The 19,756-nt window shown below is 52.3% G+C and overlaps 1 protein-coding gene across 1 annotated transcript in view; it reads left to right on the top strand.

Annotated features, from left to right (window-relative positions):
* Positions 1-19,756, top strand: part of LOC137436886 (plexin-A1) — a 427,871-nt gene that overhangs the window by 217,786 nt on the left and 190,329 nt on the right. The window contains 1 exon segment of the mRNA XM_068131094.2: positions 4,917-5,016. Coding sequence (XP_067987195.2) covers positions 4,917-5,016 — 100 coding nt within the window.

The raw sequence follows: 19,756 nt of genomic DNA, 5'->3' as shown, positions 1-19,756 counted from the left end.
ATTTTTGGTTCACGAGTTATCAAACAGAGTGACCACTATGTTCGTCATGGGTGTGTGCCTGTCTGTCTGTCTGTGTGTCTGTCTGTCTGTCTGTCCACAGCATAACTACCCGATGATATCATCCAATCTTGATGAAACTTGGGTGGGAGGTTGATATCATGATCTAGTTGTGTGCTGCCTAGAGTGGGCGTATGGCGCCCATTGTGGGCGGAGCCACGCCCAAAAAAGATGTCTTTTTAGGGGTAATCGAGTTCAAGCTACATCTTCTCCGAGGGAGTTGGTGGAATCCGACAGGGGTTTCGGTATTTGGTTAGGCTAATGTCATGTGTCTAGCCCCACGGAGCTCGAGTTTTCATTTTCGTCCCAAGGTCAAGGTCACAGGGTCACGAAATTTAGAAAAGTCGATTTTTGATGGTTTTATTACATTGTTCGCTTCTTGATAGGGTGAAATGACGTACATGATCTTATATTATCACATACATCATGAAATACAAGTTTTCCAACAAATTTCAGAATCTTCGACCTTTGACCTTTGAAGGTCACAAAGGTCAAATTTTCAAAGTTGTCGGAATCGAACCGAATTTTCGGTATCTGATTAAACATTATTTTCTATCTCATTTCAAGGTCAGTAACCTTCGTTTTGACATTTCCAGACCAGCACCACACACAATTACGTACAGCTGGCTCTTAAAGGCCTGCGCACGCAGCGCATTGGGGCCCTCTGTAAATAGGCATGTACACCGCATGTCGGGGGCCGACACCTGCCATGTGGGCCCCTGACCCCCAGTCCGGGCCTGTTTCGGTTTTCGTCCGTGCTTTGTCATTGAATACCGCTCGCCCGTGAACCATCGTCGTCTCCTGACTTGTTTAATTAAAATTGTTCCTGGCTGCTCCCAGAACTGTTTTGTGTACTACAGACAGGTTAATGTGTGGCAGGCATTTCCTGTTGGTCAGGATGCATGCAGCAATAGATGGTGTAGTACTTGCTTCCTGGTACCCACGACAGTAATGGGGTCCGATCTCTCTCTTTCTCTTTCTTTCTCTTTCTCTTTCTCTTTCTCTTTCTTTTTTTTCTTTTTTCTTTTTAAAATATTATATATATATATATATATATATATATACAGACTTGGCATTTAATATGGAATATTTTTTTTATGGGGGTGAACTTACTTTTCAAGATGTCTTAGAACCAAAAGTTCATTGGAATTATGTTGAAATTATTCTAGATTTTGTTAATGTGACCTTTAAAAGAAACAAAAACCACATTTGACATTTCGAAACAAATAAATTGATCCTTGAAAGTGATGTAAACTGATATCGAACTCAATTCATGGACAGTACTGTGTTAAACTTCTGTACGTTTTCCAGAAGTATCTCTTTATTTTGCACATTAGCCAAAATTTTTTTATAACAAAAACAAAAGTTAAATTACGACTGGGATAACGGACAGTAAAATTACAGTTCTGTACTTCGTGTAACCCCCACGAGCATTCAGGAGAGCACGTACACGTTGAGGCATGCTGTTCACGAGATCTGCCAAGGTTTGGACAGGAATCGCTTGCCATGCAGTGACAATAGCCTGCTGCAATTCACGCACAGAGATCGGCTGCTGGTCCAAGTGGTCGATTTGACGCGTTAATTCTGCCCACAAGTTCTCTATCGGATTCATATCCGGGGACATGGCAGGCCACTCCATATGCTCTACACCACGGTCAGCAAGAAAGTGTTGGATCAGGCGAGCACAATGAGGCCGTGCATTGTCATCTTGGAAGACAAAGTTTCCTCGAAAGGCTGCTCGAGCAAATGGAAGCAATGTTTCTTCCAGAATGGCCCTGTGCTTGAACTGGTTCAGGTTTCCATTCAGAACAACCAGGTCAGTTTTGCCCCCTGCATGAAAAGCAGCCCAAACGGTCACCCCACCACCTCCAGCTTGGACTCTTGGCACTATACAATCTTTGTTGTAGGCTTCATGCACTTGTCTGCACACTCGGACGCGACCATCTTGACGATAGACCAGAAATCTAGACTCGGCACTGAAGATCACGTGATTCCAGTGTCCTGGCTGCCATTGACGGTGCTCTCTGGCCCACTGCAATCGGCGCTGGTGGTGTTGTCTGGTCAGGCGTGGCTTTCTCAGGGGACGCCTGGCACGATAGCCTGCTTGAACCAGTCATTGGTTGACTAGCCTTCTGGATACAGGCACATTTGTCAGTTGCTTCCACTCAGCCCTAAGCCGATTAGCTGACATGGTACGGCCATTGCGGACTAACTGGTGCAGCTGGTGATCATCCCTCCTTGTGGTTCTGCAGGGACGTCCTGGCCTCGGTATTGGAGTAGGGACACCCCTCTGAGCATTTCGTTTCAGGATCTTTGCCACCTGACCTTGAGTGATGCCATACTGCCGAGCAATAGCACGCTGTTTCATGCCGTAATTTCGTAAAGCCACCACTCCATGACAAACAGCATTGTCGAGTTGACGGACCATCTCCAGAGGAAGCGGCAATAACGTTTGGAGACGTCCAGCAGTTGTTTTCCACGAATACAGAACGCAACAACCCTTGTATACCCGACTGTGAAGCCAATCATCAAATGCACCTGTCCGTACATTTTGCCATGCCACCTGTGATATAATCCTGTTGTTGACTTCTTGCTGCGACAGACAATCAGTGACATGGTTCTTTTAACAAATAAATCACCGAAGCGTAAAAGAAACTCACCAGATTGATATACTGAGTTCAGAAAGTAAACCCGTCAAGAAAAAAAAATATTCCATATTAAATGCCAAGTCTGTGTATATATATATATATATATATATATATATATATATATATATATATATATATATATATATATATATATATATATATATATATATATATATACATATACATATATACATACATATATATTCACAAACTTAAAGATCTGGGGAAGAACGGGGTTACAAAGGGCAAGAATTTGTAACCAGTGACTGTCAGACAGTGCGACCCAGCTTGACACAATAAGTAAGGTCGTAATATGAGGGAAGGGAGGAGTAGAGGAAACACTTCTTGCTCTTCCACAAGCCTTCATTCTGTATAACAAAAAAACAATACACACGTTATCTTGCAAGTAAGACTGTTGGATTAACCTCGGTCAAGTTAATGGGAGTATAGAAGATTGCTGGTAGGAATTATGGATGCATTGGCACAAGAGTGTGGTTGAGCCATCTTTGGATTTAAGACAAATCAATTTAAGAGGTGCATTAAATCTTGATTTTGTGAGTTTAACTCGGTAGCGGTTACTGTGGAGGGTCTAATTGCTTTGAGAGCAGAAAAAGCTAGACCAGAGGAAGAACAGAATGACCACCGACCAGTCTGCAGTGTGAGAGCAACAGGCCTTTTGCTTCAGCATCATTGGAGGAGTTGCCAGTGAATTTGAGACCTTTAGATTCTGCAGAATCCAGGACAGACAGATGTGATGCAATGCCAGCTAATAGGGGAAATCAGTACTCCATTGAGCTCTGGACAAAGATCTTTTGGTGATGAGTAGCTGTACTTTTCAAGGAATGACTTGCATTGATGGCATAGGCCCAAGATGCAGCTGGTTTGGGAGGCCAGCTTTGCTATATTGTCAGCCAAGTAGAGGCCTTGCCTGATTGTGGCCCATATAAGTGAAAGAGAATTAACATCTTCCTGTAGCTGATCATTGAAATTGATAGGTGGATATATTTGATGATCCTTCTGGATGACAGGGTGTGACTATGAGATTTGCCAGGATTGAAGGACATGTTACAGTTATCAGATGAGCATCTAATCAATTCCAGATCAGTGAGAGTGACGCGGATGCTGTCTGCCTGCTGGTAGGATGGGGTAGGTTATGCCACGTTTCTTTCTTTAACTTGTGTCGCTTCAAATTTCAAGGCCATTCTGTTTGGAGTAAAATGTCATTGTAAAAGTGGGCTTTTGAATCAGTACCTGGCTAAATCCCAAATTCCTTTGACGCATTGGGCACAGGGTTGAGTGCCTTGCCTGATTCCGTCTTTCATCGTTTACAAGATGGATACCTGTATATGGTCCTACCTATAGCTTGTGGATTTTGGCAAAATAATCACCTCACTCCACCTTTCCCCACACTTAGCATAAGCATCTGTACAACCTATTTCTCTCCACTCCTCCTCCTCCCCCTATACCCATCCCCGCACACTCTTTCTTGTCCTTCATTCCCAATACAGACGCACATTGAGACTGCGTCCCACCCAATAACTCATTAGATATTGAAGTAATACACCAATCGTGGACTCCTATGTCCATATTCAACCTGTCCACTCTTCTTTCTGCATCCAATACGTCTGTGTTCGCTCATTTGCTTCCTTTGTGCAAACTTACTCTGTGTCAACAACATGGGAGTCATTTTTGTTGTCCCATGACTCGTCTCTCTCCCCAATGTCATCCTCTTTGTTTCGTGAAGGCTTGTGTTATGCAAATGAATCACTTTGTGATGAGCTTTGTGTTCTCAAGGTGATGTCACATTTAAACATCCCTCATTCCACAGCTCACCCCCCTCACCCTCCATCCCAAATTTCTCACCTGACACCTGCCACACCTGCACCTTCCTGGCACTCATAAACCAAAAAATACACCATCTCGTGTCCAATCAATAGGTCTTCATATTGTAGCCTTCAATGGGACATCAGCTGTGGACCTTTAAGTGCGCCCAGGTATTTTCATTTTACCCCATTTAGACTCTTCTCACAGTCTCCTTGCTCTTTCCTCGTGTTTAAGACCTTGAATTTAAAAAAACATTATTTTCGCTTTCTCCTTTTGTCATTTCATTTTCTTTTCTGTTTTTTTTTCTTTTGTTTTGTTTACCAATGCCCTCTCCACCTAACACTTAACTGCATTCTCTTTTGTTTGCTTTCATGGTTCCCATCCAAGATGACACCCGGGCAGTTGCCTTACAGCTCACGTCTGCAGAGACGGGCTTGACATTTGCCTCGGTCGACCTCATCTTCTACAACTGCAGCAAACATCCATCGTAAGTTCGGCCTCGTTGTCATTTCACCTGTTGACCCCTGCCCTGTTGATGGGGTCGTTCATCCTAGGCCTTGTTTGTTTGGGAATGGGTGCAGACAGCCTGCCTCGCAGTGTCATGCTGGTTAGTTATTCCCGTCGCCACATTTCATTTGACGCGAAATAACTTCACTTGTCGTACTTGATGTTGCTGTGGAAAATGTATAATAAAAAGGTTTATATGCCGTAATTGGGGGCCATTGAGGAGCTAAAGCAAGGTCCATATAAATGGCAGCGAGGTTGTTAGAACATGCAGAAAGAAAGATAAAAAAGCATCTGGAAATGCAAAGCCCGTCCGCGTCCATTTGTAATCGGACGTCTTCTTCTTCTTCCAGTCCTCAAAAAAACGAAAACAGTTTTTAAAAATTCAAATTGAAAATTAATGATTTTATGCAACCCTAACCTTTGATCTTTAGATTTAAAAAATCAGCTTCTACCTTTTGATTAGAGAACCAGTTCTGTAACCTGCAAATTCTTAAAATTCACGTCAATTGGGTGAAAATTGGAATTTTTACGCAATCTTGACCTTTGACCTTTTGATCTAAAAAAAACAATCAGCTTCTAGCTTTTGATTGGTGAACCAATTCAGTGACGCAATATGCGAATAGATGGAGTTGTTCGTACAAACTACAAAGTATCCCACTTGTGTCTCTGCCCACGGAGGTATATAATATGGAGAGCCAATTGGCCACCTCGCAGCATTAGCCGCCGTGAAGCCACCGGAAATAGTCTGGCGGCCATATTGGGAAGCCGATTGTTTTGTAAACAAAGCCTGTCAAAGCAAAGGCGTGGCGCACTGATGATGCAGCTGGAGCGAATTTTAGGACCGCCGACTATTTAATTAATATAGAATACTAATATTTGAACTGATATTCGGGCTCAGAATCCCGTTCTTTAAGGAAATGGTGTTCATTAAGTTTGAAGTTGATTCTAGACGCATTTTTCCTGGGGAATCCAATGGTTTAGAGCTTGTTTGAAAAAAAAGTGCCCAAAATTACCGCTCGCTCGGTGTTCTTTATCGTTCTTCTCATGACCCAATCACCCACTAGTAGGAATAAGAATCCTGACATGTTACACCCCTGTTTAACTCCTGTCTTCACCTTGAACCATTCTGTTGTTTCACCTTGCTCGACGACCGCACATTGAAAGTCTTGGTAAAGGGCTTTTACAAGGTTCACTAATTTTCCAGGTATGCTGTATTTCTTCATTATGACCCAGACTTTCTCTGGGCAAGGAGTCGAAAGCTTTCTAGAAATCTATAAAATTGAGGTACATCGTCGTTTGCCATTCTTTGGCTTGTTCTATAATATTCCTCAATATAAAGATCTGATTTGTTGTCATGTTATATGATGTTACTTAATTCAGTCATTATATTGTAACTAAGATGTGTATGTTTCTATTACCGAGATGTTAGAAACCAGTCACATAAATGACATGAAACGCTGTCATGTAGTTAACCCACACAATTCTTGGGTTTCGGAAGTTTTTGCTATTCATAACATACAAGACTTACATGTTGCAATGGAACGTTCAGCAGGACATGGTAATTGTTACATGAATAATGGAGCGGAGATATAGACATCTCATGCAACACATCTTTTACAGTTTAAATATTTACATGAAGTGTTGGTGAACTCGCCATATCAGACAAAGGGCAACCCACTTGCAGACTTGATGTCATGTCGCATCAAGAGGCGCTTATATGCGGCAACAAACTGCCGGGCCGTTGGGTTATTCCCACTTCCACATGCAATGCGGACCGCTCCAAAGAAAAGTTCAATGTGGTCTTGGCTCATTTTGTACGTGAGCAGGTATCGCAGGGGAGATGAGGCAGGTTTGACATATGTGAAATACAAAATTGTGACACTCTCTATGCAGATCATGAAACCAATGAAGGGGGTTTTCAAACGCGTATTGGTCATAACTTGACCATTCATGTTTTTGATGTTGGACAAGTAACTGTAGGCAGTATCCAGGAATGGCAGGAAAAGTCCTTCTCGTGATGTCATGAGTGGTGCCTTGTAGTTTCGTGCCAATGGATTGCGAGAATTTAGAATGTCAAACAGTTTGTCCAATGTTTCAATGTATTGGCAGGTAGCCTCACTGCCCTGAAATTCTGATAGTTGCAAAGTGTCCCTGCAAAACCGAATTGCATCTGCCACACTAGTGCTCAATGTCTGAGTGCTGTGTCCATCTTCATGACATTGCTCTTCCACTCGATGTGTTTCCGGGAGAGCTTATTTCCCAGACGCAAGCCTTCCCTCTTCTGCAGATCAAAGAGTGCCTGGATGTATTTCCACGCGATGACTTTTTTGTTGCCATCCTCCATCATTTTCATGGATCCAAGACAGTTTCTTGCAAGTTTAAGCATGTGACATGCATCGAGTACTTCGAGTACTTCGGCTTCAGTCGGACGGTTTGACCAGTCCTGTCGAAGTCACTCTCATTGAAGTGATCACTGCACAGAACTGTGGTGCCTGGGGTGGGGTAGAAGGACTCCCTTCTCAGGGCAGATGTCCATCGAGAGCACAAGTCCTTATCCTTTGGAAACCTTGAAACAAAATACATTGTGGTCACAAAATGTGGTTGCGGGTCAAAACCTCAGAGGGCAGTCAAAACATCCGAGTCAAAACGACTCCATATCAAAATAATATTTTGAGTTTCATATGTATAGTTAAATACAACTTCATCTGCTAATGTTTGCCATGTGTCGGACTTTCGTACCTTCCACAAGTAACCCCCATTTGCTCTTTCTGCTCACGAGTGACACAGGAGGGCATGGAAACCCTGACAGTAGTAGACTGGACAATTAAGTTAAGCTCATCACAAATTAAATCACTTGACAATGATCACGAGCTGACGAGTCAATCTCGATACTTCAATCTGAATCAATGAATGAGTCAATCAGACATCAGTCTGACATACTCACATAGCCCTAGTGAATACACAATACAGTTATATTTGAGATCTGTGTCGTATTGCACACCCTGCGCGTGGTCTAACATCATCAAATTCAAACACAGTGTTCAAACTTCATTGAAACTTCATTGAAACTTAATTACCTAGCCCCACCACCGTGACCACGCCAAAAACTGAAAAAGCAGAACACCCGCGATCGCGGTTTGTCACTTACTTGTGAAATGTGCATGTGGAGGCCTTCCCTGAGGTATTTGTGCAGTCAAATGCAACACACTGTGGCATTTTGAAACAGCGCGTTCACAAATAAGACTCCTTACAGTCGGTAAGCATCCAAAATGAATCAGAAATTGTGAGATCAGCTGATTGTGAGATCAAACACGGAAGCAGACACAATCGGCTTCCCAATATGGCCACCAAGCAACTTCCGCTAGCTTCAGCCGACAGCCATCATTGGCTCTCCAGGTTTATTATATACCTCCGTGTCTCTGCCAGGTTAATATCCCATGTACTGAACTGTACTGCATGCATAACTTCGGTTAAAATCCTATATGTACTGAACTGTATTGTATGCATAACTTCGGTTAAAATCCTATATGTACTGAACTGTATTGTATGCATAACTTCGGTTAAAATCCTATATGTACTGAACTGTACTGTATGCATAACTTAGGTTAAAATCCTATGTACCTACTGAGCTGTAGCCCTATTGTATGCATAACTTCGGTTAAAATCCTATATGTACTGAACTGTATTGTATGCATAACTTCGGTTAAAATCCTATGTACTACTGAGCTGTAGCCCTACTGTATGCATAACTGAGGTTAAAATCCTATGTACCTACTGAGCTGTAGCCCTACTGTATGCATAACCTAGGTGAAAATACTAGCCTTTTTATACTGAACTGTCCTCTATGCATAACTTAGGTTAAAATCATATATAATACTGAGCTGTACTCTATGCATAACTGAGGTTAAAATACTAGCATATATATATATATATATTCTGAATTGTCCTCTATGCATAACTTAGGTTAAAATCATATATATACTGAACTGTACTGTATGCATAACTTAGGTTAAAATCCTATATATACTGAACGGTACTCCATGCATAACTTAGGTTAAAATCCGATGTACTGAACTGTACTGTATGCATAACTTTAATAGGTTAAAATCCTATATGTACTGAACTGTACTGTATGCATAACTTCGGTTAAAATCCTATGTACCTACTGAGCTGTAGCCCAACTGTATGCATAACTTCGGTTAAAATCCTATGTACTGAACTGTACTGTATGCATAACTTCGGTTAAAGTCCTATGTACCTACTGAGCTGTAGCCCGACTGTATGCATAACTTAGGTTAAAATCCTATGTACCTACTGAGCTGTAGCCCGACTGTATGCATAACTTCGGTTAAAATCCTATGTACCTACTGAGCTGTACTCTATGCATAACTTAGGTTAAAATCATATATATACTGAGCTGTACTCTATGCATAACTTAGGTTAAAATACTAGTGTGGCGGACACGATGGCTCGCTGGCACAGAGACATAATTCCGCGCACCAGCGGGTGGCGGCCACGCCCCAGGTAGGGCGTGGCCTGGAGATATATACGCGGGCTCGCTGCCGCGCGCACGTCAGTGCGGATGAGTGAGCAAGTAATAAAGAGCTCGATAATATCCAAAGCGTTGTGGCCTACCTTTGTTCAACGTGTGTGCTCCCGCACCACACTAGCATATACTTAAAACTTTTTGTACTTGTTACAGTATAGCCTGTTGGGCATAGCCATCTAGATTCTAGAACAATGTTTGTCTGTCCATCCTGCGTATGCATGTATGTATAGTATGTATGTATGTATGTTTGTATGTATTGTTACGTTTATGGGGGTAGGTAAAAGAATACCGTAGGAAAGGTAGAATTGTAAAAGAAATAGCATGGACTGCGTGACGTGTAGAATCATCTCGATGTACATAAATAGGAAAGATGTAGCTCACGCTTGTTTAAATGTGCATCATACAAGGGACAATGCCGTGTTAATCTATCTATAAACCTATTTCTGAACATCTGTTTGTTCGGTTTTGTCTCATGGACAGCCTAAGGAAGTGATTTAGAGAGGGAAGAGGGGACCATGGGGGGTAATTTTTCACGACAAAAACATGGGCACATCAGATTTAGCCTAGGGGCGTGCCCAAGGGTGAACTGTCCTCTGTGCATAATTTAGGTTAAAATCCTATATATACTGAACTGTACTCCATGCATAACTTAGGTTAAAATACCAGCCTATATATACTGAACTGACCTCCATGCATAACTTAGGTTAAAATCCTATATATCCTGAACTGCACTGTATGCATAACTTCGGGCAAAATCCTAGGTACTGTACTGAACTGTAGCCCTACTGTATGCATAACTTAGGTTAAAATCCAATATATACTGAGCTGTACTCAATGCATAACTTCGGTTAAAATCCTATGTACTGAACTGTATGCATAACTTAGGTTAAAATCCTATATATACTGAGCTGTACTCAATGCATAACTTAGGTTAAAATCCAATATATACTGAGCTGTACTCAATGCATAACTTCGGTTAAAATCCTATGTACTGTACTGTATGCATAACTTAGGTTAAAATCCAATATATACTGAGCTGTACTCAATGCATAACTTTGGTTAAAATCCTATGTACTGAACTGTATGCATAACTTAGGTTAAAATCCTATATATACTGAGCTGTACTCTATGCATAACTTCGGTTAAAATCCTATGTACTGTACTGAACTGTACTGTATGCATAACTTCGGTTAAAATCCTATGTACTGTACTGTATGCATAATTAGGTTAATATCATATTGAAGAGCAGGGCTCTTGCTTGAGACGGACGAAGGGACGAAGTGACGGGCAAGACACAAACTCGTCCGAGAAGATGTTTATTGTAAAAACCAACTCGGGAACTCTGAAAAGCCCGTTTATCGGGCTGCATATACATGTATATCAAAACCAGAAAGCACAACCGAAACCGAAAGCCACGCCTCTCAGGCGAGGCGCGCTTTGGTGGTCACGTGACCGACAGGTGCAAAGGATTATAACCGCACGCGCGGCACGCTTTGGTGGTCACGTGATCGGCCACCCCGGCGCCGTGGTTTGCCCGCCGGTTACGTCACCGGCTGGAGCAAGGAGATTCTGTTGCTGGTCTCGCTTGGGGGACCCAAGGGTCGCTACACACGCCCCCCCAGAATGGACTTGATCCAGGAAGGTCAACCTGAGGGGGGTCCGGATGACCCGACCGAAACGACCCCTGGCCAGTCGTGGGGGGGGGGGGGGCGGGGGGGTGTCCGGTGTGGTGGCGGGTGGTTGGACGGGGGGTGCAGTGGACGGGGGGCGGCCGCGCCGCGGTGGGAGAGCCAGCCGTGGCGGCTGGCCGACGTCCATGTGGGCCGGCTTGAGGCGGTCCAGCGAAATCCGGTCCGCCCGGCCGCCAATGTTGACGATGAAGGACTTGTTGTCCCGTCGTAGGACCCGGAAGGGTCCGTCGTATGGTGGCCGGAGCGGCCCCCGGTGCGCGTCGTGGCGCATGAAGACGTACTCTGCCGTGCGGAGTGCTGGGGGGACGTAGGATTGGGGGTCACCGTGGCGGGACATGGGCACCGGGGCGAAACGTCGGGCCGCCTCCTGGAAGTCCGTGCGCTGGCGCGCGGCGGACCAGGGGCTGGTGGCGTCGGGAATGAACTCGCCCGGTACGCGGAGGGCCTGGCCGTACACCAGCTCGGCGGTGGACGCCTGGAGGTCCTCTTTGGGAGCCGTGCAGAGGCCCAAAAGGACCCACTGGAGCCGGTCGGCCCAGCCGTCGTCCTGGAGGCCGGCCATGAGTGCGGCCTGCATGGAGCGGTGGAACCGCTCGCACAACCCGTTGGCCTGGGGGTGGTAGGCCGTGGTGCGGTGCAGGGTAACGCCCAACGTGCGGGCGACCGCGCCCCATAGTTCGGACGTGAACTGTGGGCCGCGGTCCGACGAGATGTCCGCTGGTGCGCCGAAACGCGCGACCCAGGTGGCGATGAATGCCTGGGCCACGTCGGCGGTGGTGGAGGCGAGGGGCACGGCCTCCGGCCACCTGGTGGTCCTGTCCACCATGGTAAGCAGGTGGGTGAACCCCTGCGATGGGGGAAGGGGACCCATCAGGTCCACGTGGACGTGGTCGAACCGTCGCTCGGGCACGGTGAAGGGAGCCAGCGGAGCCTGGGTATGACGGTGGACCTTGGCCTGCTGGCAGGGTGTGCAGGCATTGGCCCAGTCGCGGACGTCCCGTTGCAGCCCATGCCAGACGAAACGCGCCGCCACCAGCCTCTGGGACGCCTTCCGGCCCGGGTGAGAGAGGCCGTGGAGCGAAGTAAAAATGCGCCGCCGCCAGGTGACCGGCACAACGGGGCGAGGTCAGCCTTGGGAGATGTCGCACAGCAGGACCGTGTCCGCGAAGGGGACGTCAGCCAAGCGGAGGCCCGTGTCCGCCACCCGGAGCGCCTGCACCGTGCCGTCGGTGGCCTGGTCCGTTGCCATTAGGGCGAAATCGACGCCGAGGTGGACGGCGTTGGCGCCGGCTCGAGAAAGGCAGTCGGCCACGGCGTTGTCCTTCCCGGCGACATGCCGGATGTCTGTGGTGTACTCCGACACGGCAGAGAGGTGGCGCTGCTGGCGGGCCGACCACGGCTCCGTGACCTTGGCCATGGCGAAAACCAACGGCTTGTGGTCGACAAAAGCCGTGAACGGGCGGCCCTCCAGGAGGTGGCGAAAATGGCGGACGGCCAGGTACAGCCCGAGGAGCTCGCGGTCGAAGGTGCTGTACTTCAACTCGTTGGGCAGGAGTTGCCGGCTGAAGAACGTGAGCGGCTGCCAGGCCCCGTTTACCCATTGTTCATGGACCGCGCCCACGGCGTAGTCGGAGGCGTCCGTGGTGAGGGCGATGGGAGCCTGGGGTACCGGGTGGGCCAGCAGCGTGGCGTTGGCGAGGGCCCGTTTTGCGCCGGTAAAAGCAGCGTCCATGTCCGTGGACCAGACAATGTCGCGTTTTGCCGGCTGGCCGCGGAGGGCGGCGTACAAGGGCCGCATGAGTTGCGCCGCTCAGGGCACAAAGCGGTGATTAAAGTTCACCATCCCGAGGAACTCCTGCAGCGCCTTGACGGAGCGGGGGTGCAGGAAAACGGCGATGGCCTCGACTTTGGCCGGTAAAGGCACGGCGCCGGTCCGGGTGATGCGGTGGCCTAAAAAGTCGATCGTCGCCGCAACAAAGTGACATTTGGCCGGGTTGACGATCAATCCGTGCTCGCTGAGGCGGCCGAACAGCATCCGGAGGTGGAGGAGGTGCTCGGCTCTGGACGTGCTGGCGACGAGGATGTCGTCCAGGTAGGTGTAGAGGAACGGCAAGTTGCGCAGCACGCCGTCCATCAGGCGCTGGAACGCCTGTGCCGCGTTTTTGAGGCCGAAGGGCATCCGGAGGAATTCAAAGAGGCCGAAAGGTGTAATAACGGCCGTCTTCGGGATGTCGGCCGGGCGGACGGGCACCTGGTGGTACCCCCGAATCAGGTCCACTTTTGAAAAAATGGTCCACCCCGCCAACCGGGCGGAAAAATCCTGGATGTGCGGGACGGGGTACCTGTCGGGGGTAGTGGCGTCGTTAAGGCGGCGGTAGTCGCCGCATGGCCGCCATCCGCCCCCCGGCTTCGGGACGATGTGCAGCGGTGAGGCCCAGGCGCTGTCGGAGCGCTGCACGATGCCGAGGCGCTCCAGCGCGGCGAACTCGGCCTTGGCGACGGCGAGTTTGGCGGGATCGAGACGGCGAGCCCGGGCGTACACCGGCGGGCCCGTAGTGGGGATGTGATGCTCGATGCCGTGACGCACCGCGATGGCCGAAAACGTCGGTCGCGTGAGGGCCGGGAACTCCGCGAGGAGACGTGCGAAGTCGTCTGCCAATGGGAGGACGCAGGAAAACTCGGTGGGCGCGGAATGGCTCAAGGCGCATGTCAGGGAGCTGAAAGTTTCGGCGTTGACGAGACGCCGGCGTTTCACGTCGACCAGCAGCCCGTGGGCGCACAGAAAATCGGCCCTGAGCAAAGCCATGGGGACGTCTTCCGTCACGAACTCCCAGTGAAAGAGCTGGCTGCCGAAGCGGAGGGCGACGGTGCGTGGGCCGAAGGTGCGGATGGCGGAGCGGTTGGCCGCGATTAAGGAGGGGCCGCAATCGGCGGCCCGCCTGTCCTCCGCCGAAGCGGGAATGACGCTCAGCTGGGCGCCGGTGTCGCAGAGAAAGCGCCGCCCCAACGCTTGGTCCGCGATGAATAGCAGGTTTCCGGAACGGCCGGCGTTCATTACTGGTAGGGAACGCCGGCCCGCCCGTTTCCCGACTTGCCGAATGTGCACGGGGGTCGACATGATCGGGCCTGCCGCCCGAACCTGGCGTGGAAATAACACCAGGCCGGGTCCGGCGGGGGCTCCGGTCGACGCGTCGGGACCGGGTGACGCGGCGTCGCCGCTGCCAGTCGCGCCGGCCCGGCGGCCTCCGGGAAGGAAACTGCGTCGCGGGCGCCGGGCGGGTGGGCGGGAGGGCTCCCGGCCGCTACCCCGACCAGCTGGCTTGCCGAATCGATCTTGTCGGCCTCCTTGGCGAGGTCGCGGGGGTTCACGATGGTCGTGCCTGCCAGGGTGACCCGTACCTGGGCCGGGAGCTGGCGAAGAAAAAGCTCCCGAAACAGGAAATCCGAGGGGTGCTCGCCGAGCAACGCGAGCATGTAGTCCATGCGTTCGGACGGGCGCGTATCGCTGAGCTCAGGAAGGTCGAGCAGGCGTCGTGCGCACTCAGCCGGGGAGAGGGCAAAAGCGCCCAGAAGAAGTGCCTTGATGGCGTCGTACTTGCCGTCAGCGGGCGGGTTCTGGAGGAAGCTCAGGCAGCGGGCGGCGGTCGCGGAGCCAAGCGCGGCGACCATGTAATGGTATCGCGTGGCGTCCTCCGTTATGCTACGCAGGGCGAACTGGGAGTCTGCCTGCGCGAACCAGATGGCGGCATGTGCTTCCCAGAAGGTGGGCAATTTGAGGGACACTGCGGTGTCCATCGCGTGTCGTAAATTCGGGGTCACCAGTGAAGAGCAGGGCTCTTGCTTGAGACGGACGAAGTGATGGGCAAGACACAAACTCATCCGAGAAGATGTTTATTGTAAAAACCAACTCGGGAACTCTAAAAAGCCCGTTTATCGGGCTGCATATATTTCAAAACCAGAAAGCACAACCGAAACCGAAAGCCATGCCTCTCAGGCGAGGCGTGCTTTGGTGGTCACGTGACCGACAGGTGCAAAGGATTATAACCGCACGCGCGGCACGCTTTGGTGATCACGTGACCGGCCACCCCGGCGCCGTGGTTTGCCCGCCGGTTACGTCACCGGCTGGAGCAAGGAGATTCTGTTGCTGGTCTCGCTTGGGGGACCCAAGGGTCGCTACAATATGTACTGAACTGTACTCCATGTATAATTAGGTTAATATCAAATGTACTGAACTGTACTGTTTGCATTACTTAGGTTAAAATACTAGCCTATATATCCTGAACTGTACTGTATGCATAACTTAGGTTAAAATACTAGCCTATATATACTGAACTGTACTGTATGCATAACTTAGGTTAAAATACTCGCGAAGTGTGGTGCTGCGCACACAACTTGCTTGCCAAAGAGGTAGGCCACAACGCGTTTGATAAAACCAAGAGTCTTTATTATGAAAGCTCGAACTGCAACACTGGGCGGGCTCGAGCTTAGAGCCCGCATATATGTGCTGAGGCCACGCCTCGTCCCCGGGCGTGGCCGATCGGTCGATAGGTGGGGCATGCATTCCAGTTCCCCGCCTGGACGTTCGCACCACCTGCTGGTGCGCTGAATTTGTGTCCCTTGCTTGTGTCCACCACACGCGCCCCCCCAGAATTCCCGCGCACCTGAAGGGTGAGTTTGCGGGGAAGCCGGATGACCCGGCTGAAACGCCCCCTGGCGATGGGTGCCGGTCTGGGGGGTGGTGGGACGGTGGGGCTGGGGGGTGCCGGGGGTCCGACCGCTGGGGGCGGCCTCGACGCGGAGGCAGAGCCGCTAGCAGGGGGTGGTTCGGATCGAGGTGGGCCGGCTTGAGGCGGCCCACAGAAATGCGATCCGGGGCACCGCCGATGTCGACAGTGAAAAATTTGTCCCCGGTCTCCAACACGCAGAAGGGCCCGTCGTACGGGGGCCGTAGCGGTGCCCGGTGGGCGTCGTGCCGGATGAACACGTACTTTGCCGTGCGAAGCTCTGGGGCGACGTGGGAAGGCGGGCAACCGTGGTGTGCCGTTGGCACCGGGACCAACCTCCGGGCGGTCTCCTGAAGGGCGGAGCGCTGTTGTGCCGCGGACCAAGGAGCCGTGGAGTCGGGGATAAATTCACCCGGTACCCGCAGTGGTTGCCCCAAGACCAGCTCCGCCGAGGACGCACGCAGATCATCCTTGGGCGCCGTCCTGAGGCCCAGCAGGACCCAGGGGAGTCTGTCGACCCAGCCGCCGGCGCAGTGGCTGGCCCGGAGCGCGGCCTTCATGGAGCGATGAAAGCGCTCACACAGGCCATTGGCCTGGGGGTGGTAGGCCGTGGTGCGGTGTAATTTCACCCCGAGCCCTTACGCCACCACGGCCCAGAGCTCCGAGGTGAACTGGGGGCCGCGGTCGGACGAGATGTCCGAGGGGGCACCGAACCGGGCAACCCAAGTGGCGATAAAGGCTTGCGCCACCTCATCCGCAGACGTCGCTGCCAATGGGATGGCCTCCGGCCACCGTGTGGTGCGGTCGACCATGGTGAGGAGGTGGGTGAACCCTCGCGAGGGGGGGGCAGAGGTCCCACCAAGTCGACGTGCACGTGGTCGAACCGCCGCTCGGGCACCATAAACGGGGCCAACGGTGCCTGGGTGTGGCGGTGGACCTTTGCGCGCTGGCACGCGAGGCACGTCCTGGCCCAGTCGCGGACGTCCTTCCGGAGGCTATGCCAGACGAACTTTGCCCCGACGTGTTTCTGGGATGCCCTCGCGCCAGGGTGGGACAGGCCGTGGATGGCGTCGAACACCGGGCGCTGCCAGCCAGCGGGCACGATGGGGCGAGGCCGGCCGAGGGAGACGTCGCATAGGAGGGCCGTGCCCGCGGCGTCGAACGGCACCTCGGTGACGCGGAGGCCCATGACGGCGGTCCGCAAGGCCTGGACGCTGGGGTCGGCGGTCTGGGCCTCCGCCATCCGGGCATAGTCGACCCCGAGGTGGACCGCATGCACGACGGACCGGGAAAGGCAATCCGTCACCGGGTTGTCCTTACCCGCCACGTGACGGATGTCTGTCGTGTACTTGGACACGGCAGAGAGGTGGCGCTGCTGCCGTGCCGACCATGGCTCGGCGACCTTGGCCATCGCGAACACAAGGGGCTTGTGGTCAATGAAGGCCGTGAACGGGCGGCCCTCCAGCAGATGGCGGAAGTGTCGGACCGCCAGGTGGAGTCCGAGCAACTCGCGGTCGAAGGTGCTGTACCGGCGTTCGTGCGGGCGAAGCTGCCAGCTGAAAAACGCCAGCGGTTGCCAAGCACCACGCACCCATTGCTCGTGCACCGCGCCCACCGCGTAATCCGACGCGTCGGTGGTGAGGGCGATCGGTGCATCGGGCGCCGGGTGCGCCAGCATGGTGGCGTCGGCCAGAGCCAGCTTTGCTCCCGCGAACGCCGCGGCCATCGGCTCCAACCACGCAATGCCACCTTTGCCCAGCTTGCCCCGGAGGGCCTCGTGCAAGGGGCGGAGGAGCTGGGCGACGTGGGGCACGAAGCGGTGGTAAAAGTTTACCATGCCCAGGAACTCCTGGAGCCCCTTGATCGTGCGGGGCCGCGGGAAATCCCTGACCGCCTCCACCTTGGCCGGTAAAGTGACGGCCCCGTGCTCGGTGATGCGGTGCCCCAAGAAGTCGATGGTGGTGACACCGAAACGGCACTTGGCAGGGTTGATGATTAGGCCATGCTGGCCCAGGCATTCGAACAGCGTGCGGAGGTGGAGCAGGTGGTCCTCCCGGGACGCGCTCGCGGCTAGGATGTCATCCATGTAGATGAACAGGAAAGGTAAGTCGCGCAAGACGCTATCCAAAAGCCGCTGGAACGCCTGAGCCGCATTCTTCAACCCGAAGGGCATCCTTAGAAATTCGAAGAGGCCGAAAGGAGTGATGACGGCCATCTTCGGGACATCGTCCGGTTGGACGGGGACGTGATGGTAGCCCCGGATGAGGTCCACCTTCGAAAACACGGTCGTGTTGGCCAACCGGGCGGAAAAGTCCTGAATGTGTGGGACCGGGTAGCGGTCGGGAGTGGTGGCATCGTTGAGCCGGCGGTAGTCCCCGCACGGCTGCCATCCCCCGCCGGGCTTCGGCACGATGTGCAGCGGGGAAGCCCAAGCGCTGTTGGAGCGCCGTATGATCCCCAGCCGCTCCAGCGTGGCGAACTCCGCTTTCGCCACCGCGAGCTTCGTGGGCTCGAGTCGACATGCCCGGGCATAGACCGGCGGCCCGACCGTGGGGATGTGATGCTCCACCCCATGTTTATCGGCCACCGCTGAAAAGGTGGGCCGCGTGAGGGCCGGGAAACTGGCGAGGAGGCGGGTAAAGTCGTCTGCTGCCGGAAGCGTGCAAACTAAACTCGCCGGGACGGAACAGTCCAGCAAGCCGCTTGGCAAGCCGCTCGGTGAGCCGCTCAGTGAGCTGCTCAACGAGCTGCTCAGCGAACAAGCGAGCGAGCTAAAGGTTTCGGAGCGACTGCGCCTCACGAATCGGAGCGACTGCGAAAGGAGCGAGCCGTCTGCGCCTCACGTCGACCAGCAACCCATGCGCACATAGGAAGTCCGCACCGAGCAATGCCATGGGCACGCTGGCGGTCACGAACGACCATTGAAAGCGCTGCCCTCCGAACCGCAGGGAGAGGCAGCGCTTCCCGAACGTGCGGATGGGTGTTCCGTTGGCGGCAAGCAACGCGGGGCCCCTGCCAGCGGTTCGCTTGTCGGACGTGTAGGCTGGGATGACGCTTACCTGCGCTCCTGTATCGCAGAGGAAACGGCGCCCGGACAAGGTGTCCGTGATGAATAGGAGGCTGCCGGAATGGCCGACGCTCAGGGCCGCTACCGAGCGCCGGCCCGGTCATTTCCCGACTTGCCAAACGAGCACGGCGGGCAACACTTCTTAGCCTTGTGGCCGAACCTGGCGTGGAAATAGCACCAGGCTTGCGGCGGCGGCGGCGGCCGCGGTTTTCTCGGCGGCGGTGGTGGTGGGCGGGGCGCGGCAGCGGCCACGAGGGACGCAGTCGCATCAGCCTTGGGGTCCACGACGGCCGCACCGTAACTCGCCCGCGTGTCGCAAGCCGCGAAGAACTTGTCGGCCTCTACGGCCAGGGCGTGGGGTTCCCTTATGTTGGAACGGGCCAGCGCAAGGCGTACCTGTAGAGGTAGCTGGCATAGGAAAAGCGCCCGGAATAAGAAATCCGGCGCTTGGTCACCCAGCAGCGACATCATATAATCCATCTGCACGGATGGTCGTGTGTCGCCGAGTTCGGGAAGGTCCAGGAGGCGGTCGGCCCGTTCGATCTTCGTGAGGCCGAACGTGGCGATGAGGAGACGTTTGAGCGCCTTGTACTTGTGGTCGGCCGGCGGGTGCCGCAGGATGGACACGACTCGGGCGGCAGTGCCGGGCCCGATGGCGGCGACCACGTGGTAGTAACGGGTCTCGTCCG

Source organism: Myxine glutinosa, chromosome 11 (genome assembly GCF_964187855.1).
Source record: "Myxine glutinosa chromosome 11, kmMyxGlut1.1, whole genome shotgun sequence".
Taxonomy (NCBI): domain Eukaryota; kingdom Metazoa; phylum Chordata; class Myxini; order Myxiniformes; family Myxinidae; genus Myxine; species Myxine glutinosa.
The sequence above is the reverse complement of the archived record's forward strand: the minus strand, read 5'-3'. Positions and strand labels throughout refer to the sequence as shown.